At 44.4% G+C, this 24,150-nt stretch overlaps 1 protein-coding gene across 3 annotated transcripts in view; it reads left to right on the forward strand.

Annotated features, from left to right (window-relative positions):
• Window positions 1-24,150, forward strand: part of ece2 (endothelin converting enzyme 2) — a 199,050-nt gene that overhangs the window by 76,235 nt on the left and 98,665 nt on the right. For all 3 annotated transcript variants that reach the window (XM_033032198.1, XM_033032199.1, XM_033032197.1), the window contains exon 5: window positions 22,474-22,598. In XM_033032198.1, the coding sequence (XP_032888089.1) occupies window positions 22,474-22,598 (125 nt within the window). The remainder of the gene's footprint in view (window positions 1-22,473; window positions 22,599-24,150) is intronic.

The raw sequence follows: 24,150 nt of genomic DNA on the forward strand, positions 1-24,150 counted from the left end.
GCGCGGACCCGGTGGGCCGAAGGGCCTGTTTCTGTGCTGTATCTCTAAACTAAAACCCTCCACCGATCTTGGCCAACAAAGTCACCACGTGTTTATAGTCTCACAACTTGTGGTCGTCTGAAAATAATACTCCACTAAATATGGGTGGTAAAAGTAAACATATTCACTCAATCAGGAGCCACATTGCAGATGACTCTGTGCAGTATCTTGCTCAGTGCCATTTGTCTGATAGACTCATATATTCATGTTCATCAATTCATAAGTCATAGTAGTAGAATTGGGCCATTTGGCCCATCGAGTCTACTCCACCATTCAGTCATGGCTGATCTATCTTTCCTTCTCAACACCATTCTCCTTCCTTCTCCTCTTGATATTTGACACCCTTACTGATCACGAACTTGTCCATCTGCATTTTAAAAATATCCAAAGACTCTCCTCCACAACCATCTGTATTCACGTAACCCTCTGCTGGACCCTCTCCAATGGCAGCCCCCTCTCTAACGGCAGCCCCTCCACAACGGCAGCATAAACCCCCTCAGATATGGGGCCCAAAATAGCTCACAATACTCCAAATGCAGTCTGACCAGTGTTTTATAAGGCCTCTCTGCTTTTACATTGTAGTCCTCGCAAAAAGAATGCTGACATTGTACTTACTTTCCTTACTAGCAATTTCAACCTGCAAATTAACCGTTTGGGAATCCTACACAGGCACTCTCCCAAGTCCCTTTGCATCTCCGATTTCTGAATCCTCTCTCCATTTAGAAAATAGTCTATGCCTTTATTCCTATTACCAGAGTACATGACTGCACACTTTGGCCACTCACCCAACCTGTCCAAGTCCTTCTGCAGACTTCCTGCTTCCTCTACCTACCCTTCCAACTATCTGTGCATCATCTGCAAACATGGCCACAAAGCCATCAATTCCGTCATCCAAATCACTGACTGCAAAAGTTTTTATAGATATGTGAAGAGAAAAAGATTAGTTAAAACAAATTTAGGTCCCTTGCAGTCAGAAACAGGTGAATTGATCATGGGGAAGAAATACATGGCAGCCCCAGAAATAGTGGATGCATTAGTGATAATTTTTCAAAACTCTTTAGATTCTGGAGTAGTTCCTGTGGATTGGAGGGTAGCTAATGTAACCCCACTTTTTAAAAAGGGAGCGAGAGAGAAAACGGGGAATTACAGATCAGTTAGTCTAACATCGGTAGTGGGGAACTGCTAGAGTCAGTTATTAAAGTTGGGATAGCAGCACATTAAAAAGTGGTGAAATCATTGGACAAAGTCAGCATGGATTTGCGAAAGGTAAATCATGTCTGACGAATCTTATAGAATTTTTCGAGGATGTAACTAGTAGAGTGGATAAGGGAGAACCATTAGATGTGTTATATCTGGACTTTCAGAAGGCTTTCGACAAGGTCCCTCATAAGAGATTAGTATACAAACTTAAATCACACGGTATTGGGGGTTCAGTATTGATGTGGATAGAGAACTGGCTGGCAAACAGGAAGCAAAGAGTAGGAGTAAACGGGTCCTTTTCAGAATGGCAGGCAGTGACAAGTGGGGTACCGCAAGGCTCAGTGCTGGGACCCCAGCTATTTATAATATATATTAATGATTTGGACGAGGGAATTGAATGCAACATCTCCAAGTTTGCGGATGACACGAAGCTGGGGGGCAGTGTTAACTGTGAGGAGGATGCTAGGAGGCTGCAAGGTGACTTGGATAGGCTGGATGAGTGGGCAAATGCATGGCAGATGCAGTATAATGTGGATAAATGTGAGGTTATCCACTTTGGTGGCAAAAACAGGAAATTAGACTATTATCTAAATGGTGGCCGATTAGGAAAAGGGGAGATGCAACGAGACCTGGGTGTCATGGTACACCAGTCATTGAAAGTAAACATGCAGGTGCAGCAGGCAATGAAGAAAGCGAATGGTATGTTAGCGTTCATAGCAAAAGGATTTGAGTATAGGAGCAGGGAGGTTCTACTGCAGTTGTACAGGGTATTGGTGAGACCACACCTGGAGTATTGTGTAGAGTTTTGGTCTCCAAATCTGAGGAAAGACATTCTTGCCATAGAGGGAGTACAGAGAAGGTTCACCAGACTGATTCCTGGGATGTCAGGACTTTCATATGAAGAAAGACTGGATAGACTCAGCTTGTACTCGCTAGAATTTAGAAGATAGAGGGGGGATCTTATAGAAACTTACAAAATTCTTAAGGGGTTCCTGGACAGGCTAGATGCAGGAAGATTGTTCCCGATGTTGGGGAAGTCCAGGACAAGGGGTCACAGTTTCAGGATAAAGGGGAAATCCTTTAGGACTGAGATGAGAAAAACATTTTTCACACAGGGAGTGGTAAATCTCTGGAACTCTCTGCCACAGAAGGTAGTTGAGGCCAGTTCATTGGCTATATTTAAGTTGATGTGGCCCTTGTGGCTAAAGGGATCAGAGGGTATGGAGAGAAGGCAGGTATGGGATCCTGAGTTGGGTGATCAGCCATGATCATATTGAATGGCGGTGCAGGCTCGAAGGGCCTACTCCTGCACTTAATTTCTATGTTTCTATGTTTCTATGTTACCATTACCATGTTGGCTTCTTTTCCCATCATGGTTCTCCAGTATGTAAATTATTAGGTTAACCATATTACAAACTTGTCTAATCTTCATAAAGAAATTCTAATATCAATGTTAATTAGGATAAAGTGTATGTTATGTACCATATAGTAAAAATGGTGATGATAACAAACGTGTAAAAATGATCAGCAAGATGCTTTGTACTAGGAGTGGATAAATTGGCAAGTGAGATGAACTGTATTCCTGGTTGCGAAGGAAGGTAGAGGCAATGGAAGAGTTTGTAAAATCTTCCAATCTTTTATTGATACAGGTTAGATTCAGGGGATTGGGAATAGCAATGGTAAAGCTTTGTTTAGTTAAGGGTTCAAGGACATTGTTTGTAACTATAAGCCAGTCAGCTGAAAACTGATGGTGAGTAAGAATTAAAAAATAATAATCAGGCTTATTGGAGAGGTCTGAGCAAATTATGGAGAACAATCACAGATTTGTTTGAGGCAGGCTGTGTTGGATTGACCAAGTTGATGTTTTAAATGAAATAATAGGCAAGGTAGATGCTGTGAGAATGTTTCCTCTTCTGGGAGAATCTGGAACCATCTGAATTGGGGATTACTAGTTTGACATGAGGAGGAATTCTCTTGCATAATCTTGAATCTTTGTTATGCTCCACACGAGAAAACAAGATGGCTGGTTAGTCCTTCCGTTAGAGGGTGAAGGATTATGGGGAGAAGCTAACAAAGCGGATGATCTCATTGAGTGACGGAACAGGCTCAAGGTGCCATATTGATTCTGCACTTCTTTATCCTTTTCTGCACCTTCTTCTTTTATTCCTTACAACAAAAGAGGTTGAGAAGGGCTTAGCCAGGGATGCACGTGTTTATGACAGTTTTAGGAAGTAAGTAAGTAAGTAATTTTTATTTATATAGCACTTTTAAATCAAATCACGTTGAAGCCAAAGTGCTTTACAGAGAAAAAAATTAGATTACCATACATCCATCTTCTATATTACTAAAAGTCTGTTCTTTACCGGTTTTGGCCATCTGTACTGCGATTTCCAAGAGAACACCGCCACCTACGGCCGTCATTTTTGGCCACCTCGCTCAGAGCCCCCCTCCATCGCATGTGTGCTGAGGATTTTTCCCGTCGATTAAAAATGACAGGGATATTAATGTTTTTACAAAATTCCCCTTTCTCTCTGCTGGCGGCAGGGGGGAGGGACTATAAAACCAGGAAGTGGTGTGCCACACAGTCTCTTCAAGATGGAGGAAGGCAGAGGGTAACGTTTCTCTGAGCTGTGAATAACACTGAACACATGTCTACTCAAATGTAAGTGCCCTTAGTGGTTCTAAAATACTTGCAGAATGTGTCTATTGGTTCTAAAGCTTGCAAAAAGTGTCTCTATTGGTTCTAAAGCTTGCAAAAAATGTCTATTGGTTCTAAAGCTTGCAAAAAATGTCCATTGGTTCTAAAGCTTGCAAAAAAATGTCTATTGGTTCTAAAGCTTTCAAAAAAAGTGTCTATTGGTTCTAAAGCTTGCAAAACAATGTTTATTAGTTCTAAAGCTTGCAAAAAATGCTATTGGTTCTAAAGCTTGCAAAAAAATGTCTCTTGGTTCTAAAGCTTGTAAAAAAATGTCTATTGGTTCTAAAGCCTGCAAAAAAATGTCTATGTGTTCTAAAGCTTGCAAAAAAATGTCTATTGGTTCTAAAGCTTGCAAAAAATGTCTATTGGATCTAAAGCTTGCAAAAAAATGTCTCTATTGGTTCTAAAGCTTGCAAAAAAATGTCTATTGGTTCTAAAGCTTGCAAAAAAATATCTATTGGTTCTAAAGCTTGCAAAAAATGTGTCTATTGGTTCTAAAGCTTGCAAAAAAATGTCTCTATTGGTTCTAAAGCTTGCAAAAAAAATGTCTATTGGTTCTAAAGCTTGCAAAAACATGTCTATTGGTTCTAAAATGGTTCATACTAGTGCTCCAGAAAGCGCCCCCCCCCCCTCCCTCCTCTGGTTGGCTTGGCTTGGGTGTGTCTTGAAATTGAAAGGCACTACTTACTGCAAATGGTGGCATGAAGTTGAAAGGCACTACTTACTGCAAATGGTGGCTTAGGAGCTTTGGCTTGAAGTTGAAAGGCACTACTTACTGCCAATGGTGGCTTGGTTGTGGCATGGGTGTGGCTTGAAGTTGAAAGGCACTACTTACTGCAAATGGTGGCTTAGGAGCTTTGGCTTGAAGTTGAAAGGCACTACTTACTGCAAATGGTGGCTTGGGAGCTTTGGCTTGAAGTTGAAAGGCACTACTTACTGCAAATGGTGGCTTGGTTGTGGCGTGGGTGTGGCTTGAAGTTGAAAGGCATTACTTACTGCAAATGGTGGCTTGGGAGCTTTGACTTGAAAGGCACTATTACTGCAAATGGTGGCTTGGGAGCTTTGACGAAGTTGAAAGGCACTACTTCCTGCAAATGGTGGATTGGGAGCTTTGGCTTGAAGTTGAAAGGCACTAACTGCAAATGGTGGCTTGGGAGCGTTGGCTTGAAGTTGAAAGACACTATTTACTGCAAATGGTGGCTTGGGAGCTTTGACTTGAAGATGAAAGGCACTACTTACTGCAAATGGTGGCTTGGGAGCTTTGGCTTGAAGTTGAAAGGCACTATTACTGCAAATGGTGGCTTGGTTGCTTTGGCTTGAAGTCAAAAGGCACTACTTCCTGCAAATGATGGCTTGGGTGTGGCTTGAAGTTGAAAGGCACTATTTACTGCAAATGGGGGGGGCGTGGGTGCATTGGCTTGAAGTTGAAAGGCACTACTTACTGCAAATGGTGGCATGAAGTTGAAAGGCACTACTTACTGCAAATGGTTACTTGGGTGCAATGGCTTGAAGTTGAAAGGCATTACTTACTGCAAATGGTGGCATGAAGTTGAAAGGCACTACTTACTGCAAATGGTGGATTGGTTGCTTTGACTTGAAGTTGAAAGGCACTACTTACTGCAAATGGTGGCTTGGGTGTGGCTTGGGTGTGGCTTGAAGTTGAAAGGCACTACTTACTGCAGATGGTGGCTTGGGTGCAATGGCTTGAAGTTAAAATGCATTACTTACTGCAAATGGGGGCGTGGGTGCATTGGCTTGAAGTTGAAAGGCACTACTTACTGCAAATTGTGGCTTGAAGTTGAAAGGCACTACTTACTGCAAATGGTGGCTTGGGTGCTTTGGCTTTAAGTTGAAAGGCACTACTTACTGCAAATTGTAGCTTGGGTGCTTTGGCATTAAGTTGAAAGGCACTGCAAATGGTGGCATGAAGTTGAAAGGCATTACTTACTGCAAGTGGTGGCTTGGGAGCTTTGGCTTGAAGTTAAAAGGCACTACTGTAAATGCACTTACTTCCTGTTTGCATTGTATATTGATTTTAGATAAAACGCTACCACTTGCCGCTGTTATTTTTGGCCATCTTACTCAGTCCCCCTCCGCTGAGCAGGTGCACAGAATTCTTCCCATCAATGAAAATTAAAAGTGTTATTAGTTTTTTTTTAAATGTTGAGAATCTCTCTCCTGTCAATCACTCCATGAAAGCCACACCTTTTCCGGTGTGGGGGGGAAGGGGTTATAAAACCCGGAAATGTGGGTGTGGCTCAGTCTCTGCAAGATGGAGGAGGGGGAGGACTCGACTCGCTGTCTTTAGTGGCTTTGCACCCTACTTCAAATGGTATGAAACTGCACTTGAATTAGGTGGCCTTGCACCCTGCTAAAAGTGGTAAGAAACTGCACTTGAATTTGGTGGCCTTATACCCTGCTTGAAATAGAATTTCAAGGATTAGCCGTGAGTCAACTACCAGCCCACCAGCCATGAGTGAGTGAGTTGCCAGCACAACAGGCTTGATTGACTGAGACGCCAGCCCAAGAATCCATTTGGCACACAAATTGCATACTAGCCCTCTGGAAACCAGTCCCTTCAGCCCACAACACCGGCATCGGGTGAACACTCCTCAGCGGCTTGGCAATGTCTGGAGCGGCCGCTTCCTCCGCGGAGACCGCGGCACCCGAGGTCCTCAGGCCGCGCTGGTTGGAGCTCCGACACTGGCGATCTCGGATCCAGGCTCCGCGGTGTTTTAAATCCAGCGCCGCCCGCCCGCGGCTGGACGCTCCTCAGCCACAGCTCCTCGGATGTTGGAGTCGGCGGTCACAGCACTCCGGAGCTTACCGCACGGCGACCCGGTAAGGCATCGCCCGCTCCGTGATGGTGTCCCAGCGCTGTGCCACCGCCGAAGCTGTAGTCCCAGCCGATCCCGGCAGGAAACGCCGCTCCAATCCCGAAGGTAGGTCGCACGGAGAGGGCGAAGATGCGATTCGGAAGAAAACTGCATCTCCGACCAGGTAGGACTGAGAAAATACAGTTTCCCCCTTTCCCTCCCCCCCCCACCCCCCACATAAAAAGATTAGACCTCCAAAATAAAAAGTTTTTTGACACTAAAAAGGGTGAAAAGACAGACTGCAGGCAGAGCAGCCATACACAATGGCGCCCCACTCCTGCACATCCGCAAGCAAGATTTTTTAGATAAGTTAGGCTTAGAAAATCTGAAACATCACCTATCCATGTTCTCCAGAGATGTTGCCTGACCCGCTGCGTCACTGCAGCATTTTGTGTCCTTTCAGGATCAAGTATTGTTTCAGGGGGGGTGACAATGCACTAAATACTCACCTGTGCGTCACGGCAGGAAAGGAATGCAAAAGGATGGACTTTCTCGTGCAACACTTTGGAAATGATCTGGACGAGGATAATGGTAACACTGGATCGGTGATTCAAAAGGAAATTGGATAGCTCATTGAGAGAAATATTGAGTTTGTGAAGAAATGGGGCTCATTATATTTCAACAGGGTCTAAATGACCTTCTAGTTTGTAATATCTATATGGCTCAAATGAAAAGCTGCTCACTTTGCTGCATTTTTGGTATTGGTTTATTATTGTCGTGAGTACTCGATGCAGTGAAACATTTTATTTTCCATGAAGGACGGCACAGTGACGCAGCGGTAGAATTGCTGTCTTCAAACGCCAGATATCTGGGTTCGACCCTGATTATAGATGCTGTCTGTACAGAGTTTGTACTTTTCCCTGTGATGTGGATTGGGTTTTCTCCAGGTACTCCAGTTTCCTCCCACATTCCAAAGATGTGCAGGTTTGTAGGTTAATTGGCTTCTGTACATTATCCCCCGTGTTTAGGATAGATCTACTGTATGTATCCATGCTGTATCTTTAAAACTAAAACTGAACACGAAAGGGCCTGTCCCACTTTACGAGTCATCCCGACTATTTTTTTACTCGTGGACATTTTTCAACGGGATGAAAAAATGTCCCGACTTACCTGATGCCCCGAGTACCTATGGCTAGCTTAATGAGCCGCTACAATATATCTACGAACTCCTATCGTCTCCTACGGACTCGTTACGAACATTCTGCGAATTTGAATCGGGAAAACTCAGAAGAATTCGTGAATCACCTCGCACAGTGGGACAGGCCGTTTTAACTCTCAAATCTCTGCTGTTATTTGGGAGTCAGGGGTAGTCTGATGAAACATCCATTCACTTACACCCTTAATTGATGTTGGCAACACCACTGTGTTGGTCGCGTCATGGGCAGGTCATGTCCTCTTCTTCTTGCTACCAATGGACAAATGGTACACAAACCTGAAGTCCTACACCACAAGGTTGTTAACAGCTATATTTGTAGAATCATCAAGTTCTTAAACCAACCTGCACAACCCTAATCCTAGCTCAACAATGGGACAATACAGACCATCTCTTGCATCACTGTAGACATTTCTAACTGTGTTTTTGCATTAATGTCTTATTTTGTATCGGTTTTTTTTCACTGACTTGAATAACTAATGTTTAATGATATGTTCTGTGCATAGTCTTACTCTATGTGCCTACAATGGTGCTCCAAACATGTTTTACATTGTACCTGTACCCCACCGTACTTGTACATATGACAATATAATTTAATTGACTGGTTTAAACCAAAGATAGACACAAAATGCTGGAGTAACTCAGCGGGCCAGTTAGCATCTATGGAGAAAAGGAATAGGTGACGTTTTGGGTCGAGACCCTTCTTCAGACCGAAGGGTTTTGACCCAAAATATCACCTATTCCTTTTCTCCAGAGACGCTGCCTGACCCGCTGAGTTACTCCAGTTTTTCGTGTCTACACTTGATTTGACGTGGTTGTAGACCATTTAAACAATAATAGGGTCTTCTTCTTCTTGCGTATGACGTGCGCAGCCTAAAGTTGTAGATCAAGGGCAGGACAGCATCATTTACTGGGTGGATGGCTTTGATGTCACCAGGGAAAAGCCTCAGTGGGCAGTCATTCACGATGTGTAGATGGTCTGGTCAGTCGCAAGCAGGGTTGTCTGTCACATAACAAATAGAATAATAGGATGGTATTCTTTGCTATTCATCGATGTTGTAGAAGTTCATGAAGATTATTGTCAACAGCATCCTGTTTTCTCTACCTTTTTCCTGCAATATGTTAATTGGAAAACCTTGAACACTTTTGCTCATCTTTTATCCTATGGAAAGCAGGTTGCTTCCTCTTTAGAGAAGTAGAGAGTTATATAGTCATACAGCATGCAAACAGGTCCTTTGGCCCAACTTTCCTATGCTGACCAAGATGCACCCATCTACATTAGTCCCACTTGCTCGCATTTGGCCATATCCCTCAAAGCCTCTCCTTCCATGTACCTGTCCAAATGCCTTTTAACTATTGTTAGAGTACAGAAAAAGGTGTCATTGTTTTAAGAGGGGGCATAATTTACCTTTTATATCCAACTCTACACAATACAGAGTGTAAGAAAGAACTGCAGATGCTGGTTTAAATCCAAGATAGATCACAAAAATGCTGGAGCAATTCAGCAGGACAGGAGAGAAGGAATGGGTGATGTTACAGGTCGAGACCCTTCTTTGTTCAGAAGAAAGGTCATAACGGGAGGATTTGAGTATAGGAGTAAAGAGTTCCTCCTGCAGTTGTACAGAGCCCTGGTGAGACCACATCTGGAGTATTGCGCGCAGTTTTGGTCTCCTAATTTAAGGAAGGATATCCTTGATATTGAGGCAGAGCACAAGGTTAATCCCCGGGATGGTGGGACTGTCATATGAGAAAAGATTGGAAAGAGTGGGCTTGTATTCACTGGAATTTAGAAGGATGAGTGGGAATTTTATAGAAACGTATAAAATTATAAAAGGACTGGACAAGCTAGATGCAGGAAAAATGTTTCCAATGTCCAGAACCAGGGGCCACCGTCTAAGAATAAAGGGGAGGCCATTTAAAACTGAGAAGAGAAAAAAACTTTTTCACCCAGAGAGTTGTGAATTTGTGGATAGGCAGTAGAGGCCAAATCACTGGATGAATTTAAGAGAGAGTTAGATAGAGCTCTTGGGGCTAGCGGAATCAAGGGATATGGGGAGAAGGCAGGCACGGGTTACTGATTGTGGATGATCAGCCATGATCACAATGAATGACAGTACTGGCTCGAAGGGTTAAATGGCCTCCTCCCGCACCTATTTTCTATGTTTCTTTGTTTCTATGTATTGGGATGTGTGTGGAGCTGGTGCCTGACATTCTCGGATATCTCCGGGGAAATGTTTAATGGTGCTGAGTTACAGGGCCATTGGTTGGTTGGTTGAGATGAGATGTTGGTGATGAATGCTCCGGCAGGAGCCTGGTGTGTGTGTGTGTGTGTGTGTGTGCGTGTGTTTATAATCTCTCCCCAGCATTGGCACAGGCTGGAAAAGTGAGAGAAGAGCCAGTCGTGGGGAGTTGACTTGTATCCCAGTGGGCTTGAGGTTTGGAATGACTCTCACACTTCCTGTTGTGCAGAACACTCTGTTCTTTTAGCTGAAGACTTGTTGGCAGATCAGGTCTCTGGCTGGACGAATCTACTTCACATTCCAGAGAGATTTCAGCTCCTCTATCGTGTTTACACTGGTCTTTGTTAACACCAACAGTGCATCAGGAGCGTGCTTGCAGAAAATCCTGTTCAGATCAGCTGGTGCGTTTGTGTGTGATTCTTCAGTCGGTGTCTACTTTGGTGTCCCGCTACTTTGATGCTGTATATAAGGAAAATCCGTCATTCTATCCCATTACTTCTTTTTCTACATTGTTAATAAACATAATCCTCGTAAACAAGTGTCAAGCCATATGTACCAACTCTAACACGTGTGAGGTGTTTGTACCTGCTCCTCTCCTTGCCAACTAGTGCGTCAATGATGTATGGTTAAACTATGGAAACAGACCATTCGGCCCACCATGTCAATGCCAAGCAGTGGGCACTGAACTGTATTAATCACAACTCTCAGCACTTGACCTGTCGCCTTGAATGCGTGGGCGAATCAGGTGGTATCTAGTTACTTAAAAGTTGTCAGTGACTCTGCTCCCAGCACTCTCTTTAGCAGTCTGAAGAAGGGTCTTGACCCGAAACGTCACCCATTCATTCTCTCCAGTGATGCTTCCTGTCCCACTGAGTTACTCCAGCATTTTGTGACTCCCTCTAGCAGTGGGTTCCAAGTACTCACCATTCTCCCCAATACTCACCAATAACCCCACTCTCACCATCGACGGCACCACTGTCTCCCCATCTCCCCAGGCCCGCAACCTTGGCGTGATCTTTGATTCCACCCTCTCCCTTGAGCCTCACATCCGCCATGTCATTAAAACCTCCTTCTTTCACCTCCGCAACATCGCCAAAATCAGACCCCCTCTCACACCTCCCGTTGCTGAAAGACTCATCCATGCCTTCATCTCCTCCCGACTGGACTACTGCAACTCACTTCTCCTTGGCATCAGCTCCACCTACATCAACCGACTCCAACTTGTCCAGAACGGAGCCGCCCGACTAATCACCCACACCAAATCCTGGCATATAACCATATAACAACCATATAACAATTACAGCACGGAAACAGGCCATCTCGGCCCTACAAGTCTGTGCCGAACAACTTTTTTCCCTTAGTCCCACCTGCCTGCACTCATACCATAACCCTCCATTCCCTTCTCATCCATATGCCTATCCAATTTATTTTTAAATGATACCAACGAACCTGCCTCCACCACTTCCACTGTAAGCTCATTCCACACCACTACCACTCTCTGAGTAAAGAAGTTCCCCCTCATGTTACCCCTAAACTTCTGTCCCTTAATTCTGAAGTCATGTCCTCTTGTTTGAATCTTCCCTATTCTCAAAGGGAAAAGCTGATCCACATCAACTCTGTCTATCCCTCTCATCATTTTAAAGACCTCTATCAAGTCCCCCCTTAACCTTCTGCGCTCCAGAGAATAAAGACCTCTTATTCAACCTTTCTCTGTAACTTAGTTGTTTAAACCCAGGCAACATTCTAGTAAATCTCCTCTGTATTCTCTCTATTTTGTTGACATCCTTCCTATAATTGGGCGACCAAAATTGTACACCATGCTCCAGATTTGGTCTCACCAATGCCTTGTACAATTTTAACATTACATCCCAGCTTCTATACTCAATGCTCTGATTTATAAAGGCTAGCACACCAAAAGCTTTCTTTACCACCCTATCTATATGAGATTCCACCTTCAAGGAACTATGCACGGTTATTCCCAGATCCCTCTGTTCAACTGTATTCTTCAATTCCCTACCATTTACCATGTACGTCCTATTTTGATTTGTCCTGCCAAGGTGTAGCACCTCACATTTATCAGCATTAAACTCCATCTGCCATCTTTCAGCCCATTCTTCCAAATGGCCTAAATCACTGTAGACTTTGGAAATCCTCTTCATTATCCACAACACCCCCTATCTTGGTATCATCTGCATACTTACTAATCCAATTTACCACATCTTCATCCAGATCATTGATGTACATGACAAACAATAAAGAACCCAACACCGATCCCTGAGGCACCCCACTAGTCACCTGCCTCCAACCCGACAAACAACCATCCACCATTACCCTCTGGCTTCTCCCATTCAGCCACTGTTGAATCCATCTTGCTACTCCTGCATTTATACCCAACAGTTGAACCTTCTTAACCAACCTTCCATGAGGAACCTTGTCAAAGGCCTTACTAAAGTCCATATAGACAACATCCACTGCTTTACCCTCGTCAATTTCCCTAGTAACCTCTTCAAAAAATTCAAGAAGATTAGTGAAACATGACCTTCCAGGCACAAATCCATGCTGACTGTTCCTAATCAGACCCTGTTTATCCAGATGCATATATATATTATCTTTAAGTATCTTTTCCATTAATTTTCCCACCACTGAAGTCAAACTAACAGGCCTATAATTGCTAGGTTTACTCTTAGAACCCTTTTTAAACAATGGAACAACATGCGCAGTACGCCAATCCTCGGGGACTATTCCCGTTTCTAATGACATTTGAAATATTTCTGTCATTTCCCCGGCTATTTCTACACTAACTTCCCTCAATGTCCTAGGGAGTATCCTGTCAGGACCTGGAGACTTATCCACTTTTATATTTTTCAAAAGTGTCAGTACTTCTTTTACTTTGAAACTCATAGTATCCATAGCTACTCTACTAGTTTCCCTTGCCTCACATAATTCAATATCCTTTTCCTTGGTGAATACCGAAGAAAATAAATTGTTCAATATCTCCCCCATCTCTTTTGGCTCTGCACATAGCTGTCCACTCTGTCTCTCCAATGGACCAATTTTATCCCTCGTTATCCTTTTGCTATTAATATAGCTGTAGAAACCCTTTGGATTTACTTTCACCGTACTTGCCAAAGCAACCTCATGTCTTCTTTTAGCTTTTCTAATTTCTTTCTTAAGATTCTTTTACATTCCTTATACTCCTCAAGCACCTCATTTACTTCATGCTGCCTATAATTATTGTAGATCTCCCTCTTTTTCCGAACAAGATGTCCAATTTCCCTTGAAAACCAGGGCTCTTTCCAATTTTTACTGTTTCCTTTCAACCGAACAGGAACATAAAGATTCTGTACTCTTAAAATTTCCCCTTAAATGTCCTCCATTTCACTTCTACATCCTTCCCATAAAACAAAATGTCCCAGTTCACTCCTTTTAAATCCTTTCGCATCTCCTCAAAGTTAGCCTTTCTCCAATCAAAAATCTCAACCCTGGGTCCAGTTCTGACCCTCTCCATAATTATATTGAAACTAATGGTATTGTGATCATTGGACCCGAAGTGCTCCCCAACACATACCTCCGCCACCTGTCCCATCTCATTTCCTAACAGGAGGTCCAGCACTGCCCCTCCTCTAGTAGGTACCTCTATGTATTGCTGCAAAAAACTATCCTGCACACATTTTACAAACTCCAAACCATCCAGCCCATTTACCGAATGTGTTTCCCAGTCTATGTGTGGAAAGTTGAAATCTCCCACAATCACTACTTTGTGCTTACTACTAATATCTGCTATCTCCTTACATATTTGCTCTTCCAATTCTCGATCCCCATTTGGCGGTCTATAATACACCCCTATAAGTGTTGCTACTCCTTTCCCATTTCTCAGTTCCACCCAAATAGCCTCCCTAGATGAGCCCTCCAATCTATCCTGCCAAAGCACTGCTGTAATATCTTCCCTGACTAGCAATGCAACACCTCCACCTCTTGCCCCTCCAATTCTATCACACCTGAAGAAACAAAATCCTGGAATATTTAGTTTCCAATCACAGCCCTTCTGCAACCATGTTTCACTGATCGCCACAACAGCATACTTCCAGGTGTCTATCCAGACTCTAAGCTCATCCACCTTTCTTACAATGCTCCTAGCATTAAAATATGCACATTTAAGAAACCCCCGCCTCTTATTCTCTATTTCTTTTTTTTTCTTTCTCCTCTTGTGTCCGAGTGCTTCCCTTTTCTGCTTCCTGCCTCCCATTCTGTCTACTAGCTTTCTCTATTTGAGTCCCTCGCCCCAACCATTCTAGTTTAAAGTCTCCCAAGTAGCCTTTGCAAATTTCCCCGCCAGGATATTGGTCCCCCTCGGGTTCAAGTGCAACCCATCCTTTCTGTACAGGTCCCACCTTCCCCAAAAGAAGTCCCAATGATCCAGAAACTTGAATCCCTGCCCTCTGCACCAGTCTTTCAGCCACGCATTTATCCTCCACCTCGCTCCATTCCTACTCTCACTGTCGCGTGGCACAGGCAGTAATCCTGAGATTGTTACCTTTTTGGTCCTTTTCCTTAACTCTCCTCCCAACTCCCTAAATCCTCCCTTCAGGACCTCTTCCCTTTTTTTACCTATGTCATTGGTACCTATATGTACCACGACCTCAGGCTCCTCTCCCTCTGATTTCAGGATATCTTGGACGCGTTGAGACACGTCCGAGACCTTGGCACCAGGGAGGCAGACCACCATCCTGGTCTCCCGACTGCGTCCACAGAATCGCCTATCCGACCCCCTAACAATAGAGTCCCCAATTACTATTGCCCTCTTCTTTTTGTCCCTACCTTCAGGAGCAACAGGTCCGGTCTCTTTGCTGGAGGCCCGTCCGCTCTCGCTACCCCCGGGCAGGCTGTCACCCCCATCCGTACTCAAACAGGAGTATTTATTTCCAAGGTGTACTGACATTGGAGTACTCACTCGTCCCTGCCTCTGCCCCTTGCCCTTCACTAGCGTGACCCACATGTCTCTCTCCCGTGGTTTTGGAGTGACCACCTCCCTATAACTCCCCTCTATGACCTCCTCACTCTCCCTGACCAGACAGAGGTCATCGAGTTGCTGCTCCAGGATCCTAATACGGTCCCTTAGGAGCCCCATCTCGCTGCACCTGGTGCAGATGTGGACGTCTGGAGGGCCATCCGACACCATGACCTCCCACATCTGACATCCCGAACAGTACACTGCTCTGGCTGTCATTCTCCCGCCTTACCCTGCATCCGATACAAGTATAATACAATAGAAACTGCTGGGAGAAATCAGCAGGTATCTGACTCCCAACAGCTGCTCCCTCTTGACCTTTAAACTGCACCTTTATTATATAAACAAAAAGCACTGTACCCTTAGCCCACTGTACGCTTGGCTCACTGTACCTTTACTAAAGCACTGTACCCTTAGCCCACTGTACCTTTACTAAAGCACTGTACCTTTAACCAGAAAGCAGAAATGCTAACCTGAGGTTGCACCCAATCAGCTGCTTCCTCTAGTCTGCTTCCACCAATCAGCGGCTTCCACCAGAACCCTCCCTATGGAGTGTGGAACGTTACAGATTTCTGTAAGCCCTGACCCTCCTCCACTCGCTCCAACGGTCCCGGGCCTCTGTAAAAGCAAGCCCCGCGCTCGATTTATATACTCACAGCCCTGACCCTCCTCCACTCGCTCCAACGGTCCTGGGCCTCTGTAAAAGCAAGCCCCGCGCTCGATTTATATACTCACAGCCCTGACCCTCCTCCACTCGCTCCAACGGTCCCGGGCCTCTGTAAAAGCAAGCCCCGCGCTCGATTTATATACTCACAGCCCTGACCCTCCTCCACTCGCTCCAACGGCATCACATCTCTCCAGTCCTCAAACAACTTCACTGGCTTCCCATCTCCCACCGGATCACCTACAAAATCCTGGTCCTCACCTACAAAGCCCTCCACCATCTGGCCCCCCCATATCTCACTGACCTCCTCTCCCCCTACCAACCCTCACGGTCCCTCAGATCCACATCAGCCGGTCTCCTCTCCATCCACAAATCCAACCTCCGCAGTTTTGGGGACAGAGCCTTCTCCAGGGCAGCTCCCAGGCTCTGGAACTCCCTCCCCCAACTGATCCGCAATTCCGTGTCCCTCACCATCTTCCAGTCCCGCCTCAAGACCCATCTCTTCACCTCTGCCTATCCTTAGCCCCACGTCCCCCTCCCTTTTCATCTGTGCTTAAATTGCCTCATATTGTGTTTTGAATTGAATTCTGTCTTTAATTTGTGTACTAGTCATGTCTCTACTATTTATTTCATTCCGCATACATGTTTTTCCTCTACTTGTTAAATTTTTGTAAGGTGTCCTTGAGACTCTTGAAAGGCGCCCATAAATAAAATTTATTATTATTATTATTATTCTCCAGATTAAGAAGGTCCCCCTCACACCCGCTCTGAATTTTGACCCCTTACCCCAAATCTGTATCCTCTAGTTTTATTTGTCTCTGACATGGGAATATGTTTGTGGCACTCTACCCTCTCATACATTATATGAATCAGTCATGCCCCTCTTAACCACCTCTGCTCCCGGGAGAACAGACCCAATCTCTCCAGCCTATCCATGTTGGAAACATTCCATCCTGGCAACATCCTGGTCAACCTCCTCTGGGCCTTCTCAGTCACTATCTCATCTTTCTTGCTGTGTGATGACTTTATCAAACATTGGTCAGTTTTATAAAGTTGGAGGATAAACTCCCTGCTACTGCATTCAATCCCCAACTAACGAAGGCCAGCATCCCCTATGCCCTCCTGGCCATGTTATCAACACGCACTGCTCCCTTCAAGTGTTTAAGAAGGAACTGCAGATGTTGGAAAATCGAAGTTAGACCAAAGTGCTGGAGAAACTCAGCCTATTTGTTGCCTATTTCCTTCGCTCCATAGATGCTGCCTCACCTGCTGAGTTTCTCCAGCACTTTTGTCTACCTGCTCCTTTCAAGGATCTTTACACTTGGACTTGTTCCTCTCCCCTCCCTGGGACCTTATCATCCGCAGTCTGCCCTAGCCTCACTAGCCATGACGGACTGGTCAGGGTGTCAGCTTGCCCGATGGCAAGTGGGCCCCTGATGAAGGGGGCCATCTATATCAAGTGGGCTCCTGATGAAGTGGGCCCCCTTTGTCTCCTGGCAACCAATATTTTTAGACCCAGTCCGCCACTGCTCACTAGTGCTCCCAAAATGTATCACGGCAGGTTTGTGAACTTGCTGATCATTCCATCTACATCCACATCCACATCATTCCTATACAAACTGCAAGGATCCCAGCACTGATCCTAATTGAAGACCACTAGTTAGAAACATGCAATCGCAAGAAGAATCCTCCAAAAGATTTCCTATTGCAAACAAATCAATTCTGGATCTAATGTACCAACTTTCGCTGAATCCTAGGGCCCTGACATTATGTACCTACCTGCCTGTCATAGTCCATATCAATAACATTTAATGCCCCATCCTCATCAATATACTTTGTTACCCCCCATCAGGTAATACTATTAACTTGGCCTGACAAGATCTGGCTATGTCTGATTTCTCTGTGTTTCCATGTCACAACACAATACACAATACAATTTATTTGTCACTTGAACCTCATAGAGGCTCAAATGAAATGTTGTTTCTGCAGTCATACACACAAGAAAAAAAGACCCAAGACACAACACAATTTACACAGACATCCATCACAGCGCATCTCCTGCTCGCTGTGATGGAAGGCAAAAAAACTATCTCTCCCCTGCACTCCCCATTCCCCTCCCGATGTCAGAGTCAAAGCCCCCGGCGGGCGATGGCAATTGTCCCGCGGCCATTAACGCCGCGCCGGGCGATGCAAGGCCGCGCTCCGGGTCTTGTTGTTGGAGCCCCCGGCGGGCGCTAGCAAAGTCCCGCAGCCGTTGAAGCCGCGCCGGGCGATGATGTAAGGCCCCGCTCCAGGCACTCCTCGACCCTGCGACTCGGGCGGGTGAAGTCGCCGTTGCGGAAGCCCCGAAAAACGGTCTCCCAGCAGGGACCCGCGGGCTCCAGGTGTCATTGTCCACCGGACCTGCGGTAAACCTCCGAATCCCCGGGGTCGGGTCACAGCAGCGCGCCACCACAGCTCCACCCCCTCCGAAGCCGGCCAGCTCCATGATGGTGAGCAGGTCCACAGCTCCGCGACTGGAGCCCCAGGTCGTTCCGGTTGGAGGCCGCTCCACGTTGCAGCCCCAATGACAACGGAGACCCGACAGGGAAAAGGTCGGGTTCTCCGTGCAGGGGAAAGATTTTAAAAGTTTCCCCCCCCCCCCCCCCCCCCCCCCCCACACACACACACACACACACACACACACACATACCCCATCAAAAAAATAAAAACAAAAATAAAAGCTACATTAAAACGGGACAAAAAATAACAAAAAGACAGACGGACTGCAGAGGCCGCTGTGACGTGAGTCGCGCCGCCCACCGACATTATTGTCATCATTAATCCTGTCCTACTGAATGTTTTCCAATAAAATCCCTCCGATGATATTACGTTCACCTTTTACCCGTGTTCTTCTTGACAAGGAATACTACATTCATCATCCTCCTGTAATCTGGTACCTCATGTGCGTCCAGCCAAGTTGTGAAAATCTCAGCCAGAGACACAGCAATGTTGTCTCCCATAGCAGCTCAGGATAAATCTCAACTGGCGCTCGGATTTAAGCCCACAGGCATTGATCACCTCCTCTTTATTAATTCCGCACAAATTTCACCTGCGCTGAATCCTTTATGAATACCAATGAAAAGAATCCTCCAACATTTTCGCCACCTCCAACGAGATCCCACTACTGGCCACATTTACCTATCTCCACCCCTTTCTGCTTTCCGCAAAAACCGCTCCCTCCGAAACTCCCTGGTCAACTCGTCCCTTCCCACCCAAACCACCCCTCCCCAGGTACTTTCTCCTGCAACTGCAGGAGATGCAACACCTGTCCCTTTTCCTCCTCCCTCGACTCCATCCAAGGACCCAAACAGTCTTTCCAGGTGAGGCAGAGGTTCACTTGCACCTCCTCCAACCTCATCTATTGTATCTGCTGTTCCAGGTGTCAACTTCTCTACATCGGCGAGACCAAGCGCAGGCTCGGCGATCGTTTCACTGAACACCTCCACTCAGTCCATCTTAACCTGGTCTCCCGGTTGCTCAGCACTTCAACTCCCCCTCCCATTCCCAATCTGACCTTTCTGTCCTGGGCCTCCTCCATTGTCAGAGTGAGGCCCAGCGCAAATTGGAGGAATAGCACTTGGTTAGTTTACACCCCAGCGGTATGAACATTGACTTCTCTAACTTCAGATAGCCCTTGCTTTTTCTCACCATCCCCTTCCCCTTTCCAGTCTTACTGTCTCCGACTACATTCTATCCATGTCCCGCCCACTCCCCTGACATCAGTCTGAAGAAGGGTTTTGACCCGAAACATTACCAATTCCTTCTCTCCCGAGATGCTGCCTCACCCGCTGAGTTACTCCAGCACTTTGTGCCTACCCTCAATATCCCTTGATATCCAGATTCCTGTGTACATGTCACCCCTGGCTTTCAGTTTCAGAACACATTGGTCCTGAACTCTCACTATTTCTCCTTTTAGGTAGTGAAACCGGGTGTGTTCATGCAAGGCCTGCATGGCTATGCTGGTTGTTTCCACTAGATTGCCCTCACTAATTGGTCTGTGGGGTATTTGTGCAGCTCTTGACAGCCAGTTGCTTGACCGTATTTGCCTCTGCTCACACTACCTTGTACATCCCTTGTGGGTTTATACAAAACCCGATCCATAAGCCAGTGCAGCAGCACTTGTTCCCTTTAGCCTCTATCCACACTGCAGCAATGTTACAACATTTTGAGATTTTAAACATCAAGTCTGCAATTTATCCCATCAGATATATCATGAAAAGAAGTTTAATTTGACACCTAATTCACTTTCATATCTTCAGTATTAAAAAAGTTATGGCCATTTTCATACTCAGAAATTAGCATCTTGTTCCCTATTGCTTGTCCATTGACTTAACTCAAAAGCTGTGATCGAGGACAGTCAAAAGCCCATAACTTTCTTAAAAATTAAGAGAACTGAATGAAATTTTCAGTTACTATAGATTGAAGCATTCTGAAACAAATATGAAACAATCTTACTTGGATGACCTGAAATTAAAGCATATAATTAGTTAGTTACCTAATTGTAGCTAATTACAAAATTCAATTACTAGATCTAAACATCTATCCATTTCTTAAGAAAAGGTTAACATTTTTAAATAGCCTAAGTGTCCAAATAACATTCACTCAAGAATTCACAATATAACATGATTTTTAAATCTCATTGTCATGAATTTATAGGCCAAATGGAAGGAATTTAGTGTTTCATTCCCGTAAATTAATGGCCATTTAAATCATCTTGCGAGTGGGATTTTGTGTAATGCGATCGATTGGAACGTTGCATTTGCGGTGAATTTAAATCCCATATCGGCAGGAAAAACACTGCCGGTTCGTATGTGGCCTAAATCACCTTTTCGCAACGTGAAATTTTGATTAAAGGCATCCTAAGAAGCACGTTTATATGTAAAAATAAACGGCTTACCTTGCTTTGTCCCGTACATGAGATCCGTCCCGTTGTCAGCGTTGACGGCTTTAGAAGACCATTTTTATTTTACTCCTGCTATTAAATTATCCAGCGCTGTTGTTAATAAACTTGATAAAACGGATGTCGGAGCGATTATTCTTCAGCAGCTAAACAGCCTGACAAAGATCGATTTCAACAGGCTGGAGAAAAACGGCATTTTAAACCTGCCCCCCTCTCAAAGGCGCCAAAGTCGCGCATATGGCCAGTGACAGAACAGCAGCGCCGCTGAAGGTAAGTTTTGTAACATACTTACACATTGTGCTTCTACAGGTGCTGCTCACTCTTTATGATGAGTCTGTGATGTGTTTGTAATAGATCTTGTACACACTTGAAAGATGATTATAGAGAATGTAATCACACTAGCTGGTGGGTATGTGGTACCAGACCTGTGTTCTGTGTGCTGGAAAGATTTAAAGGGATATGGGCCAAACGTATGCACATGGTTCTAGCTTAGATCAGTATGGACTGGATCTTGGTCAGCATGGACTAGTTGGGCTGAATCGTCTGGTTCCATTACGTCTTGGAGTGGATTACATAATTTTCAAGGGCAGGTGAGTCTAGAATTGGAGGGCACAGGTGAGAGTGAAGAAATTTAAAGGTGATCTGAGAGGCAACATTTTCACAAAGATGGTGGTGGATATCAAAGGATATAAGGAGAAAGCGGGAATGGGGTGCTGATTCTGGATGATCAGCCATGATCATATTGAATGGCGGTGCTGGCTTGAAGGGCCGAATGGCCTACTCCTGCACCTATTTACTATGTTTCTATGTCACCCATTCCTTCTCCAGAGATGCTGCCTGTCCTGCTGAGTTACTCCAGCATTTTGTGATCTACACAATACAGTAGTTATTGACATGTGGTCTTCCTGCTGGAACTTGTATATTATAACACTATTCGTACTCAGTTTTACTGATTAAGTACATTGCAAAATGCTGTATAACCCATGAAATACTCTTTGAAGCAGTTTGCAACAATTATCATCTATTTGAGCACAACATATGTTTCACCTCAAGCAATGTGATAATGAACAGATAATCTGTGCTTGAAGATAAATACCAACCAGGAAAGTGTGGTATAGATCCTGTTCGAAGAAATAAAGGTGACAATGTAAAAACAACACACGCGCATCAGTCTACATAACCTATCTCTAATCAGTAAACAATTTAGTTTATAGTGGGTATATCACAGGTTCTTAATAAAACTAAAATAAAGTTGATTCGATAGCTGTCTTAAAATCTGTGAAATACAAGATTCAAGATGCAAGTGAGTTTATTGTCATGTGTCCCTGTTAGGACAATGAAATTCTTGCTTTGCTTCAGCACAACAGAACATAGTAGGCATTGACTACAAAACAGATCAGTGTGTCCATATACAATTATAATATAATATGTTTGGTACTAAAAGTAATTCTGGGCATATTCGCAAGATATCTTGTATTAGATAAGTACACATTCATGGAAACTACGCACTTGCGTTTTTTTTAAGGCTTCATGTTACTCAGATTTAAAAAAAATAATGTTTTCTAGAAAGTCTAAAGTTTTGATACTAACAGACATTTACTTATTACGTGCCTATAACTTAGCTTTATCATAATTAATTTGATTTTTTAACAGAAAATTCCACTTTTAACTCAAGCAGTGAGGCAGAGCGGAAATCACAACACTATTATCTGTCCTGCTTGAATGAGCAAAGGATCGAAGAGCTGGGAGCGCAACCTCTGATTGACCTTATTAACAAGGTACGTTTTGTTCAGGAATATTTTAGTTTGGCACATGGCAGTGCGAGGAAAGAGGAATATGGATCACATTCACACAGATGAGATCAATCTCATGTTCAGCACAAACATAGTGGGCCGAATGGCCTATTCATGTGCTGTGCTGTTCTGTTCTGTGTTCTATTAGAAAGATTGTTAAGCCATTGTTTATCATTTAATCTATTAACTTCAATGTTTAAATAAACCTTTTGAAAGCTTTGATTCACTTGAAGATGGTACAAAACATCCATAAATGATTGTTTTGAAATACGAAGCATGATTTGTTATTAATAATTTTATGCAGACAAATTTCACAGGTTTCAGTATTGTTTCACAGATAGAATTTGGATATGAACCTTGTTGAAATATTACTTTCAAATTTAGATGACATTATTAAAATATAAAAGCCATTGGGTGGCACAGTAGCGCAGCGGTTGGATTGCTGCCTTACAGCGCCAGAGACCCGGGTTTAATCCTGACTAAAGGTGCTGTCTGTACGGAGTTTGTACGTTTTCCCGTGACCTGCGTGGGTTTTTCCGGTTTCCTCACACACTCCAAAGACGTACAGGTTTGTAGGTTAATTTGCATTGGTTAAATTGTATAATGTCCCTAATGTGTGTAGGATATCGCTGGTCGGCGCGGACTCGGTGGGCCGAAGGGCCTGTTTCCGCACAGTATCTCTAAAGTAAACTATCGGTGAGCTATGTGCTGAGCACCTACAAAAAGAGAAAGGGGTTGGTTTATTTTACCCATTCAAACTATTGCCGATAGTAATGAGATACAACAAGAGATACTACATTTTCTTCTAGATGCATAGAAATATAGAAAATAGGTGCAGGAGGAGGCCATTCGGCCCTTTGAGCCAGCACCGCCATTCATTGTGATAATGGCTGATCGTCCCCAATCAATAACCCGTGCCTGCCTTCTCCCCATATCCCTTGATTCCACCAGCCCCTGGAGCTCTATCTAACTCTCTCTTAAATCCATCCAGTGACTTGGCCTCCACTGCCCTCTGTGGCAGCGAATTCAATAAATTCACAACTCTCTGGGTGAAAAAGTTTTTTCTCACCTCAGTCTTAAATGACCTCCCGTTATTCTAAGACTGTGGTCCCTGGTTCTGGACATTTTTCCTGCATCTAGCTTGTCCAGTTCTTTTATAATTTTATATGTTTCTATAAGATATTCCCCTCGTCCTTCTAAACACCTGTGAATACAAGCCTAGTCTTTTCAATCTTTCCTCATATGACAGTCCCGCCATCCCAGGGATCAATCTCGATAACCTACGCTGTACTGCCTCAATCATAAGGATGTCCTTCCTCAAATTAGGAGACCAAAATGTACACAATACTCCAGATGTTTAAGAAGGAACTGCAGATGCTGGAAAATCGAAGGTACACAAAAATGCTGGAGAAACTCAGCGGGTGCAGCAGCATCTATGGAGCGAAGGAAATAGGCAACGTTTCGGGCCAAAACCCTTCTTCAGATTGATAGGGAGTAGCGGGGAGAAGGAAGGAAAAAGGAGGAGGAGGAGCCCGAG

Source organism: Amblyraja radiata, chromosome 13, assembly GCF_010909765.2.
Source record: "Amblyraja radiata isolate CabotCenter1 chromosome 13, sAmbRad1.1.pri, whole genome shotgun sequence".
Taxonomy (NCBI): domain Eukaryota; kingdom Metazoa; phylum Chordata; class Chondrichthyes; order Rajiformes; family Rajidae; genus Amblyraja; species Amblyraja radiata.